Here is a 26,595-nt window from a genome sequence, read left to right as displayed (position 1 = left end):
TCATGAGAAACATTTCAGTCAAGTGACCCCAAACTTTTGAACGGCAGTGTAAGTGTATGTAAACTTCTGACTTCAACTATATATAGATAGATATATAGATAGATAGACAGATAGATAGAATGATAATTTACAATTAATATATTTATATAATTAATTAAGAGTATCTATTTTGGTTAAAATATTGTTAAATAATTAAAATAAAATATTTTAATTGTTTAAATTATTTTAAATTCTAAAAATACAACTTATTATAAAATAATGTACGAAATTATATGATTAATTATTGTAGTAATTAGAAAAATATTTATATACTTTATTTACACAATTTATAGTTGTATAATTATCCATAATTATAATATATTATTATAATAATTAAAAGTATTTATTTTGGTTAAAACATTTCAAATAATTATAATAACATTTTGATAAACAAAATAAAAATAAAAATGATTTTAAAATAATGTATAAAATGATAATTATATGATTACATTTAGTCATTTAGCAGAAGCTTTTATCCAAAGTGACTTACAAATGAGGAACATAAACAATTTGTCTTACAAAAGTCAACAATATCTTCAGTATCGCACTGCCAAGTTATCACAGTGGCTGGAGTAGTAAAGATGATAGCTTAATGCTAGATTAATTATTGTAGTAATTAAAAAATATTTATAATAAATAATTAAATACTACAGAATTTATACTTCGATAATTATCCATAATTATAATATATAATTATAATAATTATATAGAATTATAATAATTTCAATTGTTTATTTTGGTTAAAATATTTGTTAATATTTATAATAACATAATAATTAAAATATTATATTTTTGTATTATTTTAATGTATACAATTATATTAAATGATTAATTATTTTTATAATTTATTTAAAAATAATTACAATAAAGAAAAATGCGTAACTTTAAAAAAAATAAAAATTAGGTGTCGACTACACTTTTAAACGGTACTTACATTTGGTGACCACCCCTTCCAGTCGGATGATGTTCTGATGTGAGAACTGTCCCATGATGCTGGCCTCACTAAGGAAATCCTGCCTCTGTTTCTCCGTGTAGCCTGGTTTCAGCGTCTTTATTGCTACTGGCAATTCCTTGCGACCTGGAGCTTTCAGAATTCCCCGATACACCTCTCCAAATTCACCTACAGCACAGCAACACAAACGACCAAAGAGAAAGGCATACAGGCATCAGATAAGCAACATACCGAACTATAACTCCTTAATCTTGTCTCATGAAATATAGGGGTTAATACAAAACACAGAGGGGAGTCTTTGAAATGATATCCAGCATAAGAGAGGGTGAGGTAAAAACAAAAGCATGTGGATGACCCATGTGCACCTGAAGATAAGGCCATAGAAATGCCTATGAACAGACAGTGGTTGGATTCATGGGAGGGGGTCAGTAAGGGTATGAGAATCCGTGTACAACAAGCAGACACAAAGTTGACAAGATCCATGTCCTGTGGGAGGCTTAACAGGGCAAACGTGACCACACTGCACTGATCTTCTCATTTCAAGGCCAGGGAGGCTTGACGTTTGAGGTATATCCTATAAACACTTGAGACTTAGGACTGATTTAGCAGTTGTTTGTTTTATTTTTAAGTCATGATTAATTAACTTTGGGGTTTTTTAATAGCAATACACTACTCCATGTGGGATTTGAGAAAGCTCCAGAGCAAGTTAAGAAAACAACACTGATTCAATTTGACTGACATTGGGAGGGGGAAAAAACGGTCTCTGGAGGGGAAGAACTGCTACAGTAAAAATATTCCAGCTCTAACATGTAGAGCTTGAATCAGACAATTTCTGGTTTGAGCCTTGTTGAAGCTTTCACTCCAATGAACTGTAAAAAAGCTGTCACTTGCAATGAACTGTAACATAACTTCAAATAAATAATGAGTGAAGTGCACCAAGGGGGAAAAGCCCTCCCTTTCCCCAAACTGCATTCAAAATAGCTCCACAGTGTGTTGTCAAACTGACACAAATGTTCAAACCTGCTCCGATGACTTTCTGCTTGGTGATGTGACTAGGATGTATCTCGCTGGCAAATTTGAGCACTGCCGTGTTGGGGTCTTCATATGTGTGAGGATCAACATAGGTCTTCAATGGCTTCAGTTGGTCTAGATTGAAGAGAATTTGACAGTGAGATCAGAGAACATTTAACAAGACCATGGAAAAGCATGTAAGTATGCTGGTCTTTTCAACAGGGAGGAAGGGGATTCTAAAAGTGGAAAGCCACCAAATGAAATTCAATGCCACTAACCTGGGCTGGAGAAGTAGGTGTCCTCTGGCCCTTGCCTTGTGTGAGAGTTTCTTCGGCTGTAGAAGAAAAACAACTCAATGAGGGCTCTATTTTTCAGCAAACCGACACATTTCTTTTCAGACTTGAGTTTGAAGAGTGGCTAGCACTGGACCGGCTCCATTCAGTCGAGGAGTGCTTAGATAAAAAGCCGGTTGTGTTTGCCAAGTGGTGACAGAGGTCTGGGTTATCACAGGCACTTTCTCAGAACCGCTATAGCCTCAAACCCATAACGCCTCTTATCTCACACAATAATCCCTCTCTGATTCATTTCCTTTGAAACAAGCCTCTTGTTAAGGTACACTTACTGAGCAGTCAACAGACAAGTCGTATTCAACTCTGATTCTTCCTTTAAAGTGGTGAGGAGCAATTCCAGTTAAAGGGAACATTGAATGAACATTTACGAAGGAAGAAAAGGAATGCCTGGAAAGAATGAGTGGAAGACAAAGCTCTGATGTGTGCGTTGAGTGCTTGTTTCTTACCGTTTTCGCAGAAGCAGGACCACTACCACGATGAAAAGCATGACGCCTCCTCCAACCGCTGCCCCGAGGATCACTGCTGTGTTTCCCGCTTTTTGAAGAGCTGAGAAAACAACAACAAAGCGGTCTGGCAAATAAGTTACTTAAGAATGGAAAAACACACTCCATAATACAAAAGACCAAACAGACATTCTATGTCACTTAAGTACACATACATTGTTGCACTATAAATTTACACTCACAAACTATAACATTTTAAAGACCCCATGAAATTGTTTGACTAGCACAGTTTTTTTTTTCTTGTGTTGATCTATTTCCTTTTGAACCAGCAAGTTTGGGTGAGACATATGGAAGGGCTTGTCTATTATTTTTTGTCTATTTGTAATTATCCAATAGACTTTAGTTCCGTCACAACCATGAACCAGTATTTGCTACTTGCTAGTCATTTGCAGGTGGTATTGGGGGGAGGACATTCTCATTCTAAAGAGAATCTGATTGGATGAAAATCTGTGTAGTGCAAGATGAGCCATCAATATTTTTGGTCACCAAAAAAAAAAAAAAACTTGGGGCAAAAATTTAACTGCTTTTGTTTTGTTGACGTCATCTGATCCAGGAAAGCTAATGTGTTCGTAGCCAGATAGCAAGATACCAGATAGCCAAATGCTGTGTGCACATTGTGCTTCGTGTGGGATATATAATGATCTATGTATCTGATTAATTTGTGTGTGGGCTTGTTTTAAAGATAATCGCCTCCTCTAAGAAATGTTATGTGATATCTTATGTTCTGTCTATTTTATGTGAAGTTATAAGCAAAAATGCTACATATGAGCAACACCTGTTCACATGAAACATGTATGTCAAAGTCATATACTTAGCTGTTACTCACTATATATTTTTATTTTTTTGTGAGTAAAATAAATAGGTTGGATGTATTCAACTCTTTGAGAGCTTTCCAACAACATATGACACATGGCTATTTGATGAGTTTGGTGTTTTTACCAATTACAATACTATGTGCAGTGCAAAATTATCAAAACGGAACACTTCTGGTTTGTCTGCAAATTTCAAAGCACTTGTTCGGATTTGGTCATAATGCCTACATGCATTGCAGAGTAGAACTTCTAAGCTTTCAAACGGTACCTATTTTGTGTTGGTCAAGACTGTGGTTATTAATATTTTGATCATAATTTTTTTCCTCACTGGCCTTTCATCCAAGCTTAAAGGGTTAAAGTGAATTTTGTCAAATTTTCGAAGTACAGTAGCATATAGGTGGCCTCAAAGTAAAACACATCAACTTAATGCAATAAAACTTTTCTTTTGATTTAATGGGGTCTTTAAAGTCTTTTAATAAAAGGAATATTCTGGGTTTGATACAAGTTAAGCTTAATCGACTGCATTAGTGGCATAATGTTGATTAACACAAAAATGTATTTCAACTGGTTCCTCTTCTTTAAAAAAAGCAAAAATTGAGGTTACAGTGAGGTGTTTACAATGGAAGTGAAATGTGAAGCTTATAATTTTTTAAAGCACTTACATTGATTCTGTTAAATACATTAACGTATTATTTGAGCTGAAAAGTTGTTTAAATCATAATTTGTACAGTAATTTTAGGGTTTGTTGACATTACATCGTCATAGCAACAAAGTTGTAAAATTGTCTATAACTTTACACAGAAAAGTTTAGTAAGTGATTTTAACACACTAAAATTTAATGTTTACTGATTGGCCCCATTTACTTCCATTGTAAGGGCCTCACTAGAACCCAGATTTCAGTTTGTTTTTTAAAGAAAAGGAGGGACAAGTCAAAATAAATTTTTGTGTTAATCAACATTAAGACACAAATGCTGTCAATTGAGTTTAACTTGTACTAAACCTGGAATATTCCTTTAATGGAATATTTTTACTTAGTTTACCTTGTGGAAGTGTTGAAAACTCCTGTTCCATGCTGTAGCTGCCCGGATTGCCCTCTGGGCTGAGAGCTTGGACTTTAAACAAGTAGACAGTTGAAGGAGCCAAATCACTGATCTGGACTGAGTTCTTTTCCAGCACCAGCACAGTGTAGGTAGTCACCTTTCCACTGGCCTTCTCCTCATCATTCTCCTTTGGGAATGACAATGGAAAGGAATATGATTAAATGGAGAGTAACAATGCCAATATCAAAGATCAGAAGATCAGAATTTGCAGTGAAGTATTTGAGCTTTAGACGAACATTGTGCCTGACCTTCTTGCGATACATCAGTTCGTAACGGGTGGCGACTGGCTTGGCGCGGTGAGAAACAGACCACTGCAGTGACAGGCTGGTGGGACCACTTTCCACTAGGTGCATTGAGGTCACTTTTGGGGGATCTGGGGTAAAACAAAAGGGTCAAAGATTCAATGAAGTTCAACTGAAAGTCCTCTAAGGGATAGTTCAGCCAAAAATGAAAATTATGTCATAATTTACTCACCCTCATGTCATTCCAAACCTGTATGAATTTCTTTTTTCCGTGGAACACATACGGAGATGTTAGGCAGAATGTAAGCCTCAGTCATCATTCACATTCATTGCATCTTTTGGCCATAAAAAGAAGTGAATGGTGACTAAGGCTTACGTTTTGCCTAAATATGAGAGTGAATAAATGATAACAGAATTTTAATTTTTGGCTGAACTATTCCATTAATTTAGAGCTCCCATTCCTTTTGACCAATAAATTTCAATGATTTTTCCAGTAGTTCATGATTAATGGATTTTTACTCACATTGTACCAATGAAGGGCAGTTTCTAGCTGATAAAATGTTACATGACGTATGGTACAAATGTACATGGCAGGCACACTTTTAACTATTAACAGATATAAAACTATTATGAGATATAACTAGAAAATCTTACAGTTGCTATAGAAATTTCTATGACTTTTGAAAGATTTGACTAATTTCTACGACTGTCCCAGGCCTAGAAATCACAATTTTAAAATTCCCTAATATTTCCAGGTTTTCCATGACCATGCTGGGAATCCTGTTAATCAATAAGAGCACTGACCTGTATAATGTAATGCTGTGTTGATACTGTTGATGGCTCTCTTATTGCTGAACTGCGACACTCTGCTCCTTGCCTCCACGGAGAAAGTATAGTTCAGATGGGGCTCCAGTTCGCTTACAGTTACTCTGGTCTCCTTCAGGTCCGTGTTGCTTGGGTCAAAACGCACTTTCTCACCACAAGGCTGACATACTCTCCCATCGCACCGTTCACACACCACGGTGTATGTTATATCACTGCGCCCACCTGTGTTTGCAGGGGGCCTCCATGACAACTGAAGCTTGCCTATTGCCATCTGAGCTGTGGTGGCCACCAGACTTTGAGGAGCAGAGGGTAAACCTGAGTAGACAAAGAGCAGAAGCCTATTATTTACCTATTCCCCTGTTCAAACAGGCTCTTGATGCTTTAGTTAATCCCTAAAGAAAGGAGTGACATGGGTAAAGATCTGTAAAGGTAGATAAGGAAGGATATTGTATGTATGATATTGTAAGTGACAGGGTGCTAACAAGGTTATGTCACCAGTGGATGGATGTGCAAAGCAGAATGACGGTTTGATCGTGAAAGTTTCTCACCAGAGCAAGCGGCTGTCTCAGGGTCTTCAGGTGCCCGATAAAAACCCTCCATACAGGAGCAGCTGGCGGCTCCGGGGCCCGAGGGCTGGGTGTTTTCTGGACAAGATTTACAGGCCTCACTGGACACCAAAGATTTGAAGAAACCTGGCTGACATTCTGCAAAAAAAAAAAAACACATGTATGACAACTTGGATGAGGATGAGAGGACATTGCAATTAAACAGCTCTTGGCATATATGTCAAGTGATTATCTGTGTATGAACACAGCAAATGAACATCCTTTGAAGTGGATGTTTTTGTTTTTTTTTACTTTGTGCAAGAGTGTTCAAAGTTGACCGAGCAAGACTAAGCACACTCCTACTCATCCTGTGTGAACCATCCCCCCCATTCTCTGTAAACAGGACCAGTCATCCCACATTCCAGCCCAGTACCTTCGCTCTCAAAACTTCACCACGAGAGAAAACAGAACAAAACACATAAAACCAACAGACAGCACGAATGCTGCGCATAACAAAGGAGACCAAACACTTCTTAGAAAGCCAAACATTGTTTTCAACTAAGTTCACTGTCTGGATTTATTTTGTATTACATATGCCAATATTGGCGTACATGAAGTTTTTCATGTTTTCAATGAAAAGAATGTTGGTTTCTGTTAACGAACCACATTCTATAATTACTCTAATACAAAATTAAATAATATAGGGTAGGGGGACCCAGGTAGCTCAGCAAGTAAAGACGCTGACTACCACACCTGGAGTCGCAAGTTCAAATCCAGGGCTTGTTGAGTGACTCCAGTCAGGCGTCCTAAGCAACCAATTGACCCAGTTGCTAGGGTGGGTAGTCATGTTGGGTTACCCTCCTTGTGGTCACTATAATGTGGTTCTCGCTCTCAGTGGGGCGCATGGTGAGTTGTGCGTGGATGCAGTGGAAAATAGCATGAAGCCTCCACATGCACTAGTTCTCCGCAGTAACACGCTCAACAAGCCACATTATAAGATGCACGGATTGACGGTCTCAGATGCAGAGGCAACTGAGATTCGTCCTCTGCCACCCAGATTGAGGTGAGTCACTACATCACCACGAGGACTTAGAGCACATTGGGAATTGGCATTCCAAATTGGGAGAAAAGGAGAAAATCCCCCCACCCCCAAAAAATAAACAAAAATAATAATAATATAGGGTAGATCGAGGCCAGATATGGGAAGTTGTCACAAGGGCTATATTTCAGAAACTATAAGAATTTAATCAAATGTCAACTGTCAAATGATTTCTCTACCAGTGGTTTCATTTGCTGGTTTCAAACACCTTGTTTAAAATCCTCATAAATCAGATTAATTTATGTGAATTCTATCCTTCAAATAATATAATAACTAGCTCTTTGGTAATTTGGTACTTTGTTCTAAGGACAAAAGTATTTTTTTTTGTTTCATAAACTTGCCCAGACATGTCAGGTCGGCCCAAGTTATCACATTTTATTGGGGCAAGTTGTCAGATGTGTTTTAAATGTTCTAAATTCATAACATTAATTAATTACATTTTATTAATTTATTTTACTGGAAATTTAAAATAATGAATCATATATACTGTATGTATGTGTATATATATATATATATTTAGATTGCACACAATTAAATTAAGTTGAGACCAAATGCTAAAGAATTGTTACATTAGCTCATTTTAAATAGGTCAGTTGAGCAAGCAGTAAAAATCACGTTGAGTGAACACCATCCGTAAGAAGTCGGAACCATTTGAAAATTTTTATGGTAATATGATCATATTACTTTTTGATGTCTGTGTTGAATATCACTTGGACTTTATGCAATATAATTATGTTCTCATATCAAACATAAATGTATTTAGTTGATTTCAAGTGTACTGGTTTGGTATTTTCAATGGAGCTGCTTTCCCTTTTTCAGTAAACTTAATGCATTCTGCAGATAAATCATGTTTGACCTTTTCTCAAAAAATTTACACTTTTACATATTTTACATTTTTGCTGTTTTATTAATAGTTTGTTTTTACATTTTACTGAAAATCTAAAATAAAATAAAAATATTATTTTTAAATATCAAATATTCTATATAATATAAAATATATTATATATAATATTTTATTATTAAAAGAAATTACATAAATGAAAGCGCAAGATTTACGAACATTTATAACACACAAAACATTTTCGTGGTTAATTTTAACCAGTTACCAACTTGGTAATTAATACTTGATAACTTTGAAAACTTTTAGTGGTTGTATGAAGTTAACAACCAGAAAGTGGCACAATACTTTTGTTATATAATTTTAAATTATATCTATTGTTTTATCATTAAAAACAAATATATTTTTGAGAATGTTTTTCTTAAAAATATTTCTTTAAAATAAACGATTGGATTTTTGTTATCTAAAATAAACACAATCATGCATTTTAAAAATTGGGTAAAAAGTGTCCAAATACTTTGTGTTTCTGTAACACAATAGCCAAATTATTGTTTCCATTTTCTAATGGTTTGTTATCTAAAGATTTGCCAAACAGTTATAATTACAGAGTTGGGTGCTTCCTCCTTCCTGAGTATTTTGTATCAATTGAGGCCTTGTTTTGGGTTGAGCCACTTGCTCTCTCTCACAGGAAGGGGGTTAACGGCAGTATACATTACCTCTAATATTTGAGAGCACGCATTCTCTTATTTCAAAAGAAAACTCTCAGCATGAAAAGAATTCAGTGTGGCAGCGAACATCGAGCCAATGTGTTATTTATTCCTCCTTTCAAGTCAACTCCTCATCCCGTTTCTGTGCCAGCTGTTGTGGAGACTTTACTGCAACTCATTAACTCGCCTCTCTGTGGAGGTGGGGACGGTGTGGAAGGCAGGGGGACTGAGGGAGAGACAGAGCGAGGGATAACGAGTCCTGCAGGGATTTGAAAGGAAAAGGGGGAGCAGGAGAAGAAAAAGAATTGTCCTATTCACCGAGAAAGGGGGCCGAACAGCTGCAGCTGCGAACCCTGTTTCAAATGCCTACTGCACCCCCTCCGGCTCTCCACTGGTAATCACCAAATTCTTAAGTCCCCTCGCTTGCCTCATGGCCACATGTGAGGGTCTAGCACAACATTCAGCAGCCCATTGACTCTGGACAACAGGCACGGTATGCCACTCAGTGCAGAGAGAGGGAAAACACTTGTTTCGAATAGTGTAGATGCCACATGACGCGATAAAATATTGGCTGGCTTCTTAACAGCCAAGGACAAAAAGCTGCCGGCATTTTGGAGGATTGTGTATTCTAGCGTTAGAGTTCTTCTTTAATCCTTTAATGCAATGGCATACAAAAGTTTACAAAATAATTTCTCAAGTATTCTCCAAACAACGTCCTGAGAATAAATGACTTGAAACTTTTTTCGAAAGGCTTTTTGTTTATCAGAAAAGTAGATCTGAGCAGTACGAGTTTTGATTCAATAGTATTGAAGGGATATTTCACCCCAAAATAAAAAAAATATGTCATCATTTACTCACACTCATGTTGTTCCAAAACCATATGTTTTTCTTTCTTCTGTGGAATACAAAAGTACATGTTTGGAAGAATGACAGCCTTAGATAAATGATGACAGAAATAATTTTTTTGGTGAACTATTGCTTTAAATCCTATTTTTTGACTCACATGAAGCAACTTTTTAAGATACCAGACAAAATTTTTCTTATAGTGTGTCAAATCAGTTCTATTTACTCTTCAAGCTATAGTCTGTTACATTATATAACTAATGTGGCATTTTAAGTGAACTTTTCTCTTTTCAAAATACAGCAGGAATGTGGTTCAGTGCAAGGGGCTTTATATTTTTTATATTTCTTTTATTGAACAAATGTTGACTTCTAAATACATACCGCATACCATAATAATAATAATAATAATAATAATAATAATAATATCTAAATAGGCTATATTACAGTTAAATGTAACTATATATCATTGTTGTCACCAGTGCTGGGTGTATCCAATTACAAAGTAATTAGTTACTGTAATATCATTACTTTTTAGTCAAAAAAGTAACATAACATTATATTTCTAATTCTTGTTATCAGATTACAGTTATGGTCTTTCAATTAATTACATTAGTTGCACTAAAGTAATATGTATAGCACATTTAAAATATGCATTCATATATACGTCTGTTAGCATTTCTGTGAAAGCTGAAGGGTGTGTGACAATAAATGAGCTAATATAGACATTTTGAATTTTAAGCCGAAAACCAAAAACATTTCTAGGCAAAGTGATTAAGAAAGTAACTTAAAAGTAAAATAATTAATAATGTGAAAACTTTTTAGAGAAGTTATCAGTAAAGTAATCTGATAATTGTTTTTAGAAGTAATTAATCATTTGTAGTGGATTCTTATTTTGAGTAACTAGTAACCCAACACTGGTTGTCACACAGTAAGTTTGAGTCAAAAGTACAATTACACAAAAGTGCAGTTTCTCTAGCAGTGGGTTTGTATATTGGATTCAAAGTTATTTCAAAACCCCCTTAAATTAGAATAATTACTTTGAATTCTATCCTTCAAACTAAATTCCAATATCATCATATTTTAAATATAGCTATTAGTGAACACAATAAAACTGTAGTCTGTTGCATTATATGACTAATGTGGCATTTTAAGAGAACTTTTCACTTTCCAAAATACAATATGAATGCGGTTAAGTGCAAGGGGCTTTGTCTTTGTATTTCAGACACAACAGGAAGCAGGAAGCGCAAGGCTGACGCGTTGCTTCCTTCCTAAGGCAGCCAATGAAAGCATGTACGGACATAGAAAGCGAATGTTGGACGAACTGGATGGAGGAAAGAAAAACTGGCCCATTTGCAAAAATGGCAGAGCGAGGTCATAGGGTAGAGAGGACTTATGGCTTTTGAGGAACGTTGATTACATTAATGTAATACAAACTTCCCAGCATAGAGATGCAAGCACGTCTGTTGCGCTCGACTCTCATGGGCCCTGTCTCACTATTTGGCACCAAGGGCTTAGGCCTTAAGAGGCTTTGAGTGACTGTTTGTTTATTGTGAGAGTAGCTGGATCCTGCTCGCCAGTGACCTACTGGGGTCTGTGAGCTGTGTGGGTTGAGTGGAACAGTCAGAGTGAAGACGGATGAGAGGCTGACATTAATGGACGGATGTATGGATGGATGGATCGACGGAGAAGGGGAAGGAGGGCTGAATGAATGAGTGTTTACATGGTGGCGGGACAGCACGAAGCCCTCCAGGACAAGAGTTTGACGGGGGTGTTTCAAATAAGAAAAAGGAAAGAAAAACAAAAGGCCTAGTCATTTAAAGCTAGGCGCAGAGGGGCTTACATGTAGCCTCAGGCAGAGTTGAGTTAAAGTGTGCTGCTCCACCAGGTGTTGATGGCCAAGTAAAACAAACAGTCCTGCGGAGTGAGTGCGGACAGCGGCCAGGGGCTCGTTTCACAGGGGAAGAGGTTAAATTCAGAAAGGGAGCCATTGCAAAAATAAAACATGTGCACTAAAGAAAATGAAGATTAAGACAACATAGAGCAATCATAAGCATTCGTTTTCTTCGGCTTGTCATGAGGTGAAGACAAGTTTACAGTGCAGCTACATATGCTCTCATCTTACTAGTCTCATTATTTTATTCACTAGTTCATCCAAAAATGTAAAATTCTGTCATCATTTACTCCCCCTAATGTTGTTCCAAACCTGTATGATTTTCTTATTTCTGTGGAAAACAAAAGGAGGTGTTTTTAACAATTGTACTGGTAATTGTTTCAAATAAATAGGGACTGAATCTTAAAGCTTTAAGAAGGATGCAAAAGCACTATAAAAGCATCCTAAAAGTGGTCCATATGACTAGTGTTTTATATTCCATGTCTTCTGAAGTCACTATATGAGTGTGTTTACATGCAAAGCACTCCGCTGAACTAACTATAAAAAAAAAACGACAATGTAAAAAAAACAGTGTTTACTTGAGATTTGAAATCTTATGATAATTCTCTGCTTTTGACGTCAAAATGTAAACAGGCATGCACAAAACACCGTTAAAACAGCAGTAAAGATGTTTACATGCAGAGCGAAAATAGGGTAATCGGCAAAAACCTAACCAATCATGTGCTGATTGATTTACTGTATGCTGAAATCGTTTTTGGACTTACCCTGATAAAGGAAAACCATGTACGGTTTACCTTACACCTTGTTGGCTTATTTAGCATAATCAGTATAAGGTCGTGCATGTAAATGCTCTCTTTGTGTGAAGAAAATACCAAAATGTAAGTTGTTTAAGAGTAAATAATGACAGAATTGTCATTTATGTGTGAACTATTTCTTTAAATAGTGTCTCTCTTTGTCTGAGAAAAAAGTATAATTAAATTTTTTGATTGTAAGTAGCGATCCACCAAGTAGTGTAGCCTATTACGAAAACTTTTATTGTTAACTGCCCTACTGGATAATGCAGCAGCAAAATTAACTGTAATTCCAGTTCTATTGGCACATTTCTTCCCCCACATTGTATGTGGACCTGGAATGTGGAATGGATTATTTAGTGGATCTCTTTTGTGTTAATTTTAGTTGTGATAGGGTCAGTTTAAATATTATTGTAATTTAATAATAATAATAATAATGATAATAATGTTATATTATACAATAATCAAATTTCACTCGTAATTTCTCAACTTGAACACAGCATTCCAGGAACATTCCAGGAAGAACGTCGAGCCGTGCGTGCGTGTGTTATGAGAGTGTGTAAACAACAGAGCAGCGCTCATTTACTGAAGCTTACTACGCATTAAGACAATATTTTTACTTATTAAATGCATCCTTTGCAATTAAAAAACTATTGTATGTCTTCAAGAGACTTTGAGGGTGCTTTCACACTTGGTTTGATTGCTTTGACCGAAGCTGAGTTTGTTTCCTCCCCCCTACCCCTGCCCTCGTTGGTCTGTATTCACATCATATTTTTTGAGCCCGAACCACGGTCCGATTACGTCATCAATGTGAGTACAAGCGGCAGCTGTTTACCACTGTATCTAGGTAACAACTCGAGAAGATGTCACTGTGTTAAGTATTAAAGTTTGTCTCTTTGGATTTACCAAGAAAACTTGCCATGCACAGAAAAACAATTGAGTTTGTCTCCCACAGATGCATTGAATGTGCAATGATGTGATGAATATTAGCGTTTGTCTGCCGTGAGCCCGTGGATGCGTTGCAAGAGATGTGAAGAATGTGAGCTGCTCTCTGTAGGTGGTGTATTTGGACACAAGCAGGTAGGAGAAATGCATTATACTATAATTGCGATCGTGAGCCTGCAAAGATGTGATTGTTCTCATATCAGCAGCAAACCGTACTGGAGTTCACATGAACCGTACCCCAGACTACCTTTTCAAGCAGACCCGGGTGTGGTTCGCAGGTGTACACCCGAGTTCGAAAATCAGTGTTCACATTATCCAAACGAATTGAACTTTGACGTCATTCGATCCCGGGTGCGCACCAAAAGTGCTAGTGTGAAAGCACCCTGAATGTAATGCACGAGTCATATGGACTACTTTAATGGTGCCTTCAAGCTTCTTTAATGTCATATTGGAGCTTGACAGTAATGGCTATGACACAATAACGCAAATTTTTGGAGCACTGGAAAACGCTCTTCATTAATGCGCTAATAACCAAGAGAGTGATCACTTCACTCCTGGGCATGCAGACTTTAATGTTCAACATAAACAATGATTTTTTTTCCCATGTGAGTGTTTCTGTGAGCAGATTTTAAAGTAACAGTTTCTGTTCAAATGTTTGGCCAAGATTTTCTGCCTTTTTTCTCTTTCTACCGAAAATAGCAATTTATGCCATTTTCAACCAAAAATTTCGGTTCATCCCTAATTGTAAGAGTTTTAGTTTAGATAAAAGATAAAAATGTTAATGAGCACATTCTAACGGGGGTCTGGGTAGCTCAGCGAGTATTGACGCTGACTACCACCTCTTTGAATCCAGGGTGTGCTGAGTGACTCCAAAAACAAGCCAAGTTGGCCTGGTTGCTAGGGAGGGTAGAGTCACATGGGGTAACCTCCTCGTGGTCATGATTAGGGGTTCTCGCTCTCAATGGGGCACATGGTAAGTTGTGCGTGGATAGCGGAGAGTAACATGAGCCTCCACATGCTGGGAGTCTCCACGGTGTCATGCACAACGAGCCACGTGATAAGAGGCGAGGATTGACTATCTCAGAAGCAGAGGCAACTGAGACTTGTCCTCCGCCGCCCGGATTGAGGTGAGTAAACGCGTCACCACGAGGACCTACTAAGTAGAGGGAACTGGGCATTCCAAATTGGGGAGAAAATAGAATAAAATAAATAAATAAATAAATAAAATATTTAAAAAAAAAATTGCACAATCTAACAACATAATATCTCACACTTTATACAGAAAATGTTTTTACCATCACTGAATGGTCAGTGGAGTGGTGTGATCCTTATGACCAGGCAGAACAATGTTAGAGCTGTGAGTGTGGGTGTTTGTATGTATGTATGTGTGTGGGGGGGGGGGGGTTGCAGTAGTAACATGAAGCCAGCGGGGAGGGAATGGTCCCTAGGCGTGGTGAGAGCATTAGTGCAAAGAATTATCAGCCAAATGGAACAGTTGTAAGGGAATTACATCTATGCATTACAATTCCACTAGCTCTTTCATCTAGTCGTTAACAGACACAATAAATGCTCTAATCCCTCTCTTTCACACTTTTCACTCACTCTACAGGAAAGAGGGCAAAAGGAAGAGAAGATGACAGAGCACAAAAGGAGACAAACATTGAGACCCATCCAGCAGATTTGTTAATTAAGAAGGGAATTAACTGAGAAACCTGAAGGACAACTGAAAACACTACAAAAAAAGTAGTAAGATCCTCAACGTCTGAATGAGCACAAAACTAGTTTATTACTATGGGTGGGAATCAGCAGGGACCTGGCAATATGATGTTCTTTGCATATTTGGGTCGTGATTAGATAATAATTTGATTCTTTGTGTTTAGTATATTGTGATTAAAAATTGTGTTATATGTTGCGATATTTTACTCACTTGTTACTCATTCATCTTCATTGGACGTTGGTGCTTTGCGCAACAAGAGCTGAACTTCCTGCTTTATGTTTAATGTACTGCGATTCAAAATTGTGATATACTGCAATCTTTCACTCACTTGTATCTCTTTCATCGTCATTGGACTTTGGTGCTTTGTGCAACAAGAGCTGAACCTCCTGCTTGACTTTATCATAGAGTCTTAGAAGTAGTGTAGAGCATTGGCATGTGAGGGTGTGAGGGAACACTGCACTTTGTGCACAGTGTTTAACATTACACAAAAAACTTACAGTACAGCTGTACATACGATCAGTAAAAAAAAAAAAGAAAAGAAACAGTTTATAGTGTCATTTTAGCCTGTTCTGAGTTTGCATTTTGTTTGAATAGAAATAACTGAGTGTTCATGACATATTGTCACAGTATGTTGTCTTCTCACACTATGAGTGGTGGTAAATCTCTTTTTTTATAATTTAAAAAAAAAATTGTTTAACCCACCCAAATATATATATTCTAGATGTTAGAATGTTGATACGGTATTATAATGTAAAATATTGCAATAAATTAAAATATCCTTTTTTTTACCACCACACTGTAAAAAAGAATTGAGCAAACTTAAAGATTCAACAATGTTGCAGTAAGATTTTTTAGTTCTCTCAGCGACAGTCTTAATAATTGTCCCCAGTAACATTGCTGTTTAGTGAATGTGAATTTGTTTGTTCTTGTTGAGAGAACTACTAATTTCTTGTTCAGCCAACTATCAATTCGCAGTATGAGAACTTCAATTTTGTCACCGTTTCAATTACTTTTACATAACAAATGAACTGCAATTAACTTTAAAGAGAGGTATGTCTTGCAAGGCAAGGCAGTACGTACGATTGTTTGGCATAGACACACAACAAACCTCAACCCCTAACACACAAACGTCAACAACGGTGACAATCAACAAACCTCATTAAGTTAAAAGATGAGCTCCTAACATCAACACACAACAACCGACTAACATTGGCAACAAAAAAACAGGGAACTCGCAAATCAGTGACATTGTTCAATATGAAATTGTTCGTTCAGACAACTCTGTTAGACTAGTCGGGAAAACATTTGGGGGAATATTGTTGGTCTAAAATATGTTTTTATATAGATACAAAGTAATTCACATTTTGAGTTTCTGTGATTCAAAAATCCCCATAAGCTGGATAAAATGCTATTTGAATTTTTACAGTGCACCTCTATCTATTATTGATCATCAAAAAGTTTTATTTTGCTTTGGTTCATCATCCAAACACTGAGGCCACATTCACACTAATCCATTTTCAAATTCAGTTTCCAAACAGCATCATTTTCTAAGTATGCAGTATTGGAGAACGCTTTCCTTTTCGGTGGAGGAAATGCAGTTTCAGTGTGGATTAGAAGCGTAAACATAACAAAATCAATACATTTTCAAACAAAAACATATTAGTGTGGACAAGGCCTGAGATGACAACACAGATGGGAAGAGTCAGGTTTAAGCCACAAAAAAAAAAAAAAAAAAAAGGGCAATAAACCAAATTCCTTAATAAATGGAAAAGAATAAGAGAATGAAGGCAGTGACTGAGAGTGACAATAGAAATCCATGAGCTGACGAGTTGAAGGGTCACAGAGGATTAGTAGGCCTCCGGTTTCCGCTATAGCTTGTCCTGTTTCAGGGGACACAGAGCTGACACGGGCCAGGAAACTGCTGATCTCACACACCAACAGCACAATAGACTCAACACTGAGCACATGTACACTATCCTGAAATCAACTCCACTCATGAGGCCTCGAATAGAACATCAAGTTGCAGAAAAAGTATGCGAACCCTTGGATTTACCATGGATATCTGCATAAATTGGTCATAAAATTGGTCTGGTCTTCTACTAATTCACAACAATAGACAAAGTCTGCTTAAATAACACACATACAATGATACTGTAGGTTTAAGTTTATGATTATACTGTCTTTCTTAAACACATCTTGTAAACATTCACAGTGCACATTGGAAAGTATGTGAACCCTTGGATTTAATAACGGGTTGACCCTCCTTTGGCACTAATAACCTCAGCCAAACGTTTTCTGTAATTGCAGACCAGGCCTAAACAATAATCAGGAGGAATTTTGCACCATTCCTATTTACAACAGTGATTCAGTCCAGCAATATTCTTGGGTTGTATTGTGTAAATCACTCTCTTATGGTCAGGTCAAAGCATCTCAATCGGGTTGAGGTCAAACTGGGCCACTCCAGAGGCTGTATTTTCCATGCTAAGAAATCCATGTTAAATCCAAGGTTTCGCATACATTTCCCTGCAACTGTACATATTGTTCAAATGTACAAATGTACACAGCTCTTACCAGGGCTTGTGATAACTGAATGATTTTAATACAGTAATGTTCAAAGCAAAGCAGAGAACAGATGGGCACATGACTGTCACTTGGTGAGTGTGTGTGCAATGTTCATAGGCGCTGACTCAAATGATGGAGAGTGGGAATATGTCTATTACAGGCGCTGTCTTGTGCTTTCACTCTGCGTTGTGTGTGCAGACGATAATGAGAACAGACGTTGGTATTAAACTCAAACTTGGCTTGTTTATTGGCCATTGTGGTCTGTGTGGGTATATCAATGGATGGGTTTCAATTAATGGATTGTCCCGTGAAATCATTCCTCTCTGTATCAAGTTCAGTGCGGACTGAAAACAAGTATGTTAAACCAAAGCAGAAAGCGAACAGAAATTACAGTGTAAAAATAAAATGAAATATTTTAAAACACAGATTATTGTAAGATATCCCACAATGTGGTGAAATTAAATTTATATTCATATGCTTTTTTTTGTTTAGATTAATTTTAATTTTAATATCTGCTACATGGGTAACAGATCTTCTTTTTTCTCATGCTCCGAAATTGTGGAATTTAAATCTTATCTTAAAATTGAGACAGCTTTTACTTACCGGAAATGATAACAGTATTTTTTTTATTTTTTTATTCTGTCGTTTTTATTAACTCTGTTTTAATATACATTTTATATATTCTTTTGGTTTTTCTGCTATGCATTCTTATATTCTTTTTCTTTTTCAGTGTAATACCCCTTGAGAAGCTATCTTTAAAGGCACTGTATAAAAATAAAGTATTATTGTTATTATTACATAGCTAATGGTAAAACTGTACATATTATACGCAGTTTATATGCAATTCGGAACAAAAGACAACTATGTTTGTGATCTCTGGAATAGATGTTCCTTTTTTCTCCCATTAAACAGTTTATTTGGGCGCTGGGTGTTCCGATGTTCTGCGCATTCCGATGATGTCATCAAAGGATTATCATATCGCCTTTTTCCTCCATATCGTGCAATCCTACCATCCTTGCATCACTCATGTCACTTAAACAGCAATGGAACAATATAATATGCACACAAAGAACAAGAAAAATAAATGGCTGATCATTCCAGCAGAATTGTATGTGACCTATTTCTCACTTTACCAAGGTGGAAAAATCCACAAAATTCCCTCCTTCCGATGAGTCACTTAATGATAGTCGAGCAAAGTTCTCTCCAACACCCCTCTGACATTTAAAAGAAAACAGTGAGTAACTTTGATTTCCAGTAAGTGTAGTTTAATTTAATTTGTTCATTTGTATATAAGAGCCATTATATCAGAAATTAACAAAACAATATCCACTCTTTATTTGATGTTAAATCTTGGCATTATGTTGACAAAGGATCAAAAACTCATTATCTAAACTTGTCCAGGTAGATGGCACTGCCAAGAAATGAGCCAAAATTGTGTTAGTAAATTAAAATTAATCCCAGAACTAAACTGTGTCTGTGAGTTAAGTGGGATATGAAAATAAAGAGAAGAAAGAATTAGCACCAAATAAAGCAGAGAGTAATTACACACCAGGTGAAATAACCTGGAGTTGGATTACAGATCATGATGATGTTAAACATTCGCACAGCTTTCATCAACACACTATTTCCCGAGGTTGCTGGCAGAACACACTATAGTGGTATATTCGAAGACTACAATATAATTTTGACTAAATAAGCTTGCACAAATGCTCATACTTTTAGCTGAACAAAGAGCTTATTCTTTTCTATGTTTATCTCAGCTTTCACCTGCAATTAGACTCTGTGGTGAGTTGATTTCTTTATCTTCCTTTTATGCTGTAGATCGGCCCTGTCACCACATGACTTGACAAATCGGAGGACTCTATGGTGTTTCTCAAGCAAGAAATTCCAAAATTCCACAACCTTTTTCCATACACAATACATTCACTGAGCACTTTATTAGGAACACCTGTTCACCAACTTATTCATGCAATTATCTAATCATCCAATCGTGTGGCAATCGTGCATGATAAAATCATGCAGATACGGGTCAGGAACTTCAGTTAATGTTCACATCAATCACCAGAATGGGGATAAAATGTGATCTCAGTGATTTCGACCATGGCATGATTGTTGGTGCCAGACAGACTGGTTTGAGTATTTCTGTAACTGCTGATCTCCTGGGATTTTCACGCACAAAAGAGTTTACTCAGAACTGCAAAAACCAAAAACATCTAGTGAGCGGCAGTTCTGCGGACGGAAATGCATTGTTGATGAGAGAGGTCAACAGAGAATGGCCAGACTGGTTCGAGCTGACAGAAAGGCTACAGTAACTCTAATAACCACTCTGTACAATTTGAGTGAGCTTAATAGTATCTCAGAATGCACAACACATCAAACCTTGAGGCTGATGGTCTACAACAGCAGAAGAAGACTACGTCAGGCACTTTATTAGGACCATAGTGCTCAGTGAGTGTATGTTTATTACTTATATCAGAGTAAGAGTTCAAGTTTATCTTTCATGGTGTGCATGTAAACTAAGGATAGTCTAAAAGCATCTAATTGTCTTTGGGGAAATAGGCAGGGGATAAGCAAAGCTGTTTATTTACAAGACACCATCTGAAATCTCCCAGAAGAAGCCAAACAGTGTTTGCAGGGCCGTGTGAAACTGGATGTTTAAACTTTCAATACATGTCACTTCCAAGACCTTTTCAAGGCCAAAAATAACACATGGTCATCAGAGCAGCCAATAACAATAAATATAATACATGCTGCCTTGTTGGTTTCATTCGGATTACTCTAGGGATCTGTATCACATTCACTTAAGTTTAGAAGAGGTCATAAAGGTGGTAAAAACTAAAAAGCATGAGGAAAGAAAGAAAGAAGAGTCAGATAGGAAGAAGATACAACCAGTACTTATGGCTCCTGAGAACACACCCATGTCAATTACTACCCAACTAGTCACTCACCACACATAATACACACAGCTCTAACTTGGTCACCCATTACTCTTGGCTTTAGCATGTTTCGGTGAGGGAAAATCTTATTTACAGTAAAGCACAAGGCTTCCTCAAGACAGAAATAAGTTACCATAAAAGATTCAAGACCATCAGGCTTAATCAGTCTCTTTTTTTTCTTCTATAGACCAACAACATGTAGGCCAAATAGCCTTTGAAATGTTCCAGAAACTTGCTATTTTTTCTGCTCTGGAAACCTCGAAGGGTTTACTGCTAGTGACAGGGTGTGGGCATGAATACCTTCAGCAATCTAACATACTGTAGGTCAGGCAGTGTGTCTTTGTGTGGTCAGCTAAGGTATGAACTCATTTATTTCAGTGAGCGTTATGACTGAGAAAGAGTGTGTTTTAAGAGTGGAAATTGTGTCAGCGTCAACACTTGATTAAACTTGAATGCAATAGTGTGTGTATTTTTAAATAATCTCACCATAGACAGTTTGCCATCCTGAGAATGAAGTTTGCATTACCCCAACCTCATATTTACCCTGTTCTGTTTTCCAGTGTCCTGATCTAAATATCCAACAGTGATTGCCTTTAATCAACAGTACATCCATCATTGCAAGTCAGCTCTGGCCTGGAGCTCTCCCCAGGGAATTTTTAAGGCCTGCAGTAGTTGGGGAGGCTCCTTAATAAACCTAGCAGGAATGCATCAGTGGAGTGAAAGGGGGGCGGTTGCAATGGGGGGGGGGGGGGGGTTATGTCTCTAGCGGAACACAGCACTACATTGTTCTGCTACCTTTACATTCCATTCTCCACCTTTCCACTACAATCTCCTCCCCCTCCAGAGTCTTATGCTTTATTTCTCTTCCAATTCTAAAGCATGCACACACCTGTTCCTACAATCTTCAGTCTATAAATCAAGGAATTTATCCAAACAAAAAAAATTATGTGTATGTGCTTGGCAAAGAAAGGAATCTCTAACCGCTGAAATTAAGAAATTGTAATGCAGAGGCCCCGTTTAAAAGGTATTTACTGCTCTCACTAATGTTTCATTGTGTACATTTGGCTGCATTTTACCTGACATTGCATGCGGTAGAATTGTTGGGAATACTGTAAGTTATGTTAAAGTGTGGGGTTAGAGGACGTTTAAAATGGAATTATTCTAACTTGTCTCAACATGATAGTATTCTCGTGCACATCTCTGCCATCACAATCCATTTTAGGACTGTCACATGGCTGATGTCTCTCTGGTGTGGCAAGGAAAAGAACAGACACGAGGTGGCCAATAGAGCGACATTGTCACATCCTTAAAAAAGCAAGTTTTAAACCTGTCTTTGAAATGTTCTGCCTAAAGCAAAATAGTCTGCAATGGTAAATGACTTGTATTTTAACTTGTATTTTAAAGAATGCTGGGGGTCATGGGAGTCAAATCCACTGCCATGAGAGCAAACACATAAGTAACTGAGTAAGCATGAACAAATGGATGACGAGTGAGATACTAAAAATGTAGTGTGTGAAAAATGTGTCTGCTCCATTGTATGAAATAAGAGTAATCGAGTCCAAAGAACCTCTCAGACGTGGTCAATTTATCCTCTCCCCTAACACACACACAAACTTGTTTGATGTTGAAGCTAATTGAATTCGTAGAGTGTTTAGTTTTGTATATTTAATTGCAGTTTAACACAAAACATAAAAATAAAAGGCATTCTTTTATGTGGCATCATCATAGCTCTGCATATGAAACAAAAAAAGTTTCTTCCAGGCTTTTTCTTATGGCCAAAGAATTATGTGGTAACATCCAAACAAATTTCCCCACAATAAAAAACAAAAAACATCACTTCCAAAATAATACAAGATAATACAGGAAATAATGATAAACTACAAATGAGATGCTAGTCTCAATCCATGTAGAAATCTAGTCAACATTTAAATCCTCCATCAATCCCAGTTCTTAAAGGAATAGTTCACCCAAAAATGAAAATTCTCTCATTTACTCACCCTCATGCCATCCCAGATGCGTATGACTTTCTTTCTACTTCTGAACACAAATGAAGATTTTTACAAAACATTTCAGCTCTGTAGGCCCATACAATGCAAGTGAATGGTGACCAGAACTTTCAAATAAAAAAAGCACATAAAGGCAGCATAAAAGTAATCCATATGACTCCAGTGGTTAAATCCATATCTTCAGAAGTGATATAATAGGTGTGGGAGAGAAACAGATCAATATTTAAGTCCCTTTTTTACTATAAATCTCCACTTTCACTTTCACATTCTGAAAGTGAAAGCAGAGATTTATAGTAAAAAGGATTTAAATATTGATCTGTTTCTCATCCAAAGTGATTGCTTCGCTTCAGAAGACATATATTACACCACTGGGGTTGAATGGATTACTTTTATGCTGCCTTTATATGCTTTTTGGATTTGAAAGGTCTGGTCACCATTCACTTGCATTGTATGTACCTACAGAGCTGAGATATTCTTTGTTTGTGGTCAACAGTTGAAAGAAAGTCATACACATCTGGGATGGCATGAGGGTGAGTAAATGATGAGACATTTTTCATTTTTGGGTGAACTATCACTTTAAGTTAAATCAGATTTCACAGTAGACTCAATTTAGAAATCAGAGTTTCCAAGAGACGATGGAAACTGTGGAAGTCAAACAAAGGAACTCATATCTTACCTTGGCATGCATTGTTCATGGCTTCAAACCCGGGTAGGCATTGGCACTGGCTCACTGGTACCACCCACTCCCCATCCGTGGTGCAATAAATGCGAGGTTGGTCCTCACTCACAGCATTCTCCACACAACTTCCAGCCACCTCCCGCAGGGCCTGGTTCTCTCCCCCTGCCACTGTCTCAGGGAATGCTGCCAAGCTCTTCACTGTTGCTGGACATGTTTTATAGTAAACTCTGACAGAGTAGATGGCTACACAGGCTCCAATGTCTTGGAAGGCCAGGTAAAAGCCCTTACGAGAAAGATTATCCACTACTTTTGTCTCGACATTCATCTTCATTTCCCCAAGGCTGGATATTTCGTCCGGAGCGATGGTGGCCACCTTGCGGAACTGGCCTTTGCGGAAAGCAGTGCCGATGTCTGCATCAGCCTCAGAGGCATACAAGTTAAAGGTCTCCTTGCAGATAAGTGAGTCTGCATTGAAAGAGTTGCAATCACGAACGACAAATCGCAGCTCCACAAAGACCCGAGAGGCGGTGGGGTGACGCTGGATGAATGTAGAACGAAGCCAGTTGTCTTGCTCCCGTTCCTCCACGTTACATATATAATAGTTATACAGCAGAGAGCCATTCACAGCTCGCTGGCCTATCTCCCACTGTAACGTGAATAATAATAATAAAAAAAGGATGTTAGCAACAGTCAAAACCAAGGTTGTGGAAAAGAAATTTAAAAGATGCCAGCGAATGTTCAGAACAAAAATAACATAAAATGTCCTGACCGTGGAATTTTAAGTAGTAGTGAGGATGCTGGGTAATTACCCACCAACATCTGGCAAGAAACAATACAGCAGTCTTTCTACTGCATCTAACTTATGTAATATGCTGCAACACATATATTTTCAAATGCAGTAAGCGTTTTTTTTTTTTTTACTGTAATTTCATGTGTCCACTGTGCTATTAATTACAGGAGATTTGCATTATTTTCATAGTGTGTGGCATGCCTATAAAACTTTCTCTGCAACAAATGCTTCCATCTAAAAAAGACTTGTGGTTTAAGCATTTCATAAGTTTGAAAGTAGTAGAAGTATTTCAATAAACAGCCTCTCATTAAAAGTGCAATTAACTTTCTATAAAGTAGAACATGCTGACACCTTGTTCACATTCTTAAATTCTCAGCGTTTTCAACAACACCCTTAAGAAAACAACTACTAAACAGATTTCTTTAGCCTACTTAATATTTCTTTGTTTATAATACATTTTTCCCACAGCTTTCTATGTAGAGAAACCGTCAGACGGGTTATTGATTGGATGAAGATGTAACATGTCTGTACTTGCAATCTCGGTCCATTATCATAGAAAGAAGGAATAAAAGAATGGGTTTAAAAGCAATTATGCTTTTACATGCTAGTTAACATTATAACTGCCGCTCACGTCACAAAAAGCACCATATGAGCCAAGCTTTAAATGTTAATTACACCCTTAGTTTTACAATCCCTAACACGAGTCTTTAAACTCATGCGAGGGTACAAGTGTTCAGCAGGAAACAAAGTATCTGCAGTTTTCTGAACATTCCCAGGAGTTTTTTCCAAAGTATGTAAAAAGGTAACAACTGAAGGAATATATATGCGAAAATATGCATTTATATATGCGTTTAGACTCGTTATAATGAGCTTGGCACACAGAAATGCAGCAAAATGCAAAGTTTAAGGATTGTACGGTAGTAGTATGTACTCACCCCGCTCTCAACAGGCGATGTCAACCAACCCAACTCTGCTCCCGATGCCATCATATCCAACAGCACCTCTGCAATAATTATTTTAATATTAAAAATATTAGCTATATATAAGCAAACATTTCTGGCAGTATAGATGTATAATTTAAAAAAGACACAATGAAGAAAATATACGATCACATTTTTTTTTTCTCTCAAGAGGGGAAAAAACGGGAAAATTACAAACACAGCACGTGTTACAAAATTGTCCGGATAATTTTTTTTCGTCGCTAATATGCAATTTATGCGCTTCGCTCATAATCAGATTTGCTTTAAAACCAGACAGTTCGTTCCTTACTTATTCAATTGGAACTTGACAGACATAAATTAGCCTCCTTTCATACACGGACGTTTTAAAGAATTTCATTCTAAAGTATTTAAAATCACAGCGAATCTTATGCGCGGATTCGCACTGGATTGATGAAACCAGCCTTTTTAACACGTAAAAAGTCAAAAGTTTGTTCGCACACAGAATTGGATTTAACCTCATGCCAGTCATAGGCAAATAATGAGCAAAAACGCAAATAATTGCCACAGAGACATTTGGGTAGACATGGCATAAAACAGAGAAGCCTTTAAATAGTTTAAGTCATGTGAGTGAACCTCAGTGAGAAGTTTTAGAAAAAGTTTCAAAGAGTTACGTACCTTCCTTTTTTTGAAGAGAAATAAATACTATGTTCATAAATACATTCACAAATAAAATACGCTTAATCCGTCGGTAATCCATGTTCTCTGTGGAGTGGACAGTGATCCAGGCTGCTCCACGCTGACACCAGTGCCTGTTCCAGTTGCGCTCGCGGAAGACTCATTGAGAAATGCCGAGTGTTATGATGAACCCCGCCCGCTGGAGTGTGATCGACGGAAGGAGGGGTGCTCAAACTGCTCATGGGCACATTCACATGTATGAATTCCGTCGTGTGACCCCGCCCCTCACTTCTAAATTTACCTGTAACATTTACAGTGAACCATCTTTTAATCCTTTATGAATTTTCCTTCTTTTGCTCTGAGACTTCCTGACCTAGGCTACAGTGAATTTTATGGTTGTCAGTTTATGGTTGATTAATTTTGTTTAATTTTTTTATTTTTTTTAAATCGTCTAACTGTCATAAATGATTATCTATCCATAATTATTGTACCAATTAGGTTCACACGTGCTTCATGCTTAATAAATGCATCAACAACTGCATGCTCAAAAACTGGCGCGAGTTTGGATACAAGACTTAAATCATGACAAAAGTGTTCCCTAGCAACTCTTAGGAATTTTGGAGTCAAGCTCCCTGTGTTTTGAGACCCCTGCTTGGTTGACTCCATGACAGCCACACAGTGGAGTCACCGACAAAAAGAGCACAAGTGAAAGAAGTTACTTGACAGAGAGAATTTCACGACAGTCACCCCACTTTCAGTTCATTTAGATACTGCACAACAGATAGTACTAAAAAAG

At 37.2% G+C, this 26,595-nt stretch overlaps 1 protein-coding gene across 1 annotated transcript in view; it reads right to left on the bottom strand.

Annotated features, from left to right (window-relative positions):
- Positions 1-25,941, bottom strand: part of epha2b (eph receptor A2 b) — a 40,704-nt gene extending 14,763 nt beyond the window's left edge. Inside the window, exons 1-11 of the mRNA XM_051662045.1 lie at positions 25,800-25,941; positions 25,119-25,186; positions 23,391-24,039; positions 6,383-6,538; positions 5,814-6,149; positions 5,016-5,140; positions 4,708-4,894; positions 2,799-2,898; positions 2,281-2,336; positions 2,012-2,137; positions 974-1,159 (exon numbers count right to left, since the gene is read on the bottom strand). Of these exons, the coding sequence (XP_051518005.1) occupies positions 974-1,159; positions 2,012-2,137; positions 2,281-2,336; positions 2,799-2,898; positions 4,708-4,894; positions 5,016-5,140; positions 5,814-6,149; positions 6,383-6,538; positions 23,391-24,039; positions 25,119-25,186; positions 25,800-25,881 (2,071 nt within the window). The 5' untranslated portion in view covers positions 25,882-25,941. The remainder of the gene's footprint in view (positions 1-973; positions 1,160-2,011; positions 2,138-2,280; positions 2,337-2,798; positions 2,899-4,707; positions 4,895-5,015; positions 5,141-5,813; positions 6,150-6,382; positions 6,539-23,390; positions 24,040-25,118; positions 25,187-25,799) is intronic.
- Between the last annotated feature and the right edge of the window lie 654 nt (positions 25,942-26,595).

This window comes from Myxocyprinus asiaticus, chromosome 29 (assembly GCF_019703515.2).
Source record: "Myxocyprinus asiaticus isolate MX2 ecotype Aquarium Trade chromosome 29, UBuf_Myxa_2, whole genome shotgun sequence".
NCBI lineage: Eukaryota > Metazoa > Chordata > Actinopteri > Cypriniformes > Catostomidae > Myxocyprinus > Myxocyprinus asiaticus.
Note: the sequence above shows the minus strand (reverse complement) of the source record. Positions and strands in the feature narration are given on the sequence as shown.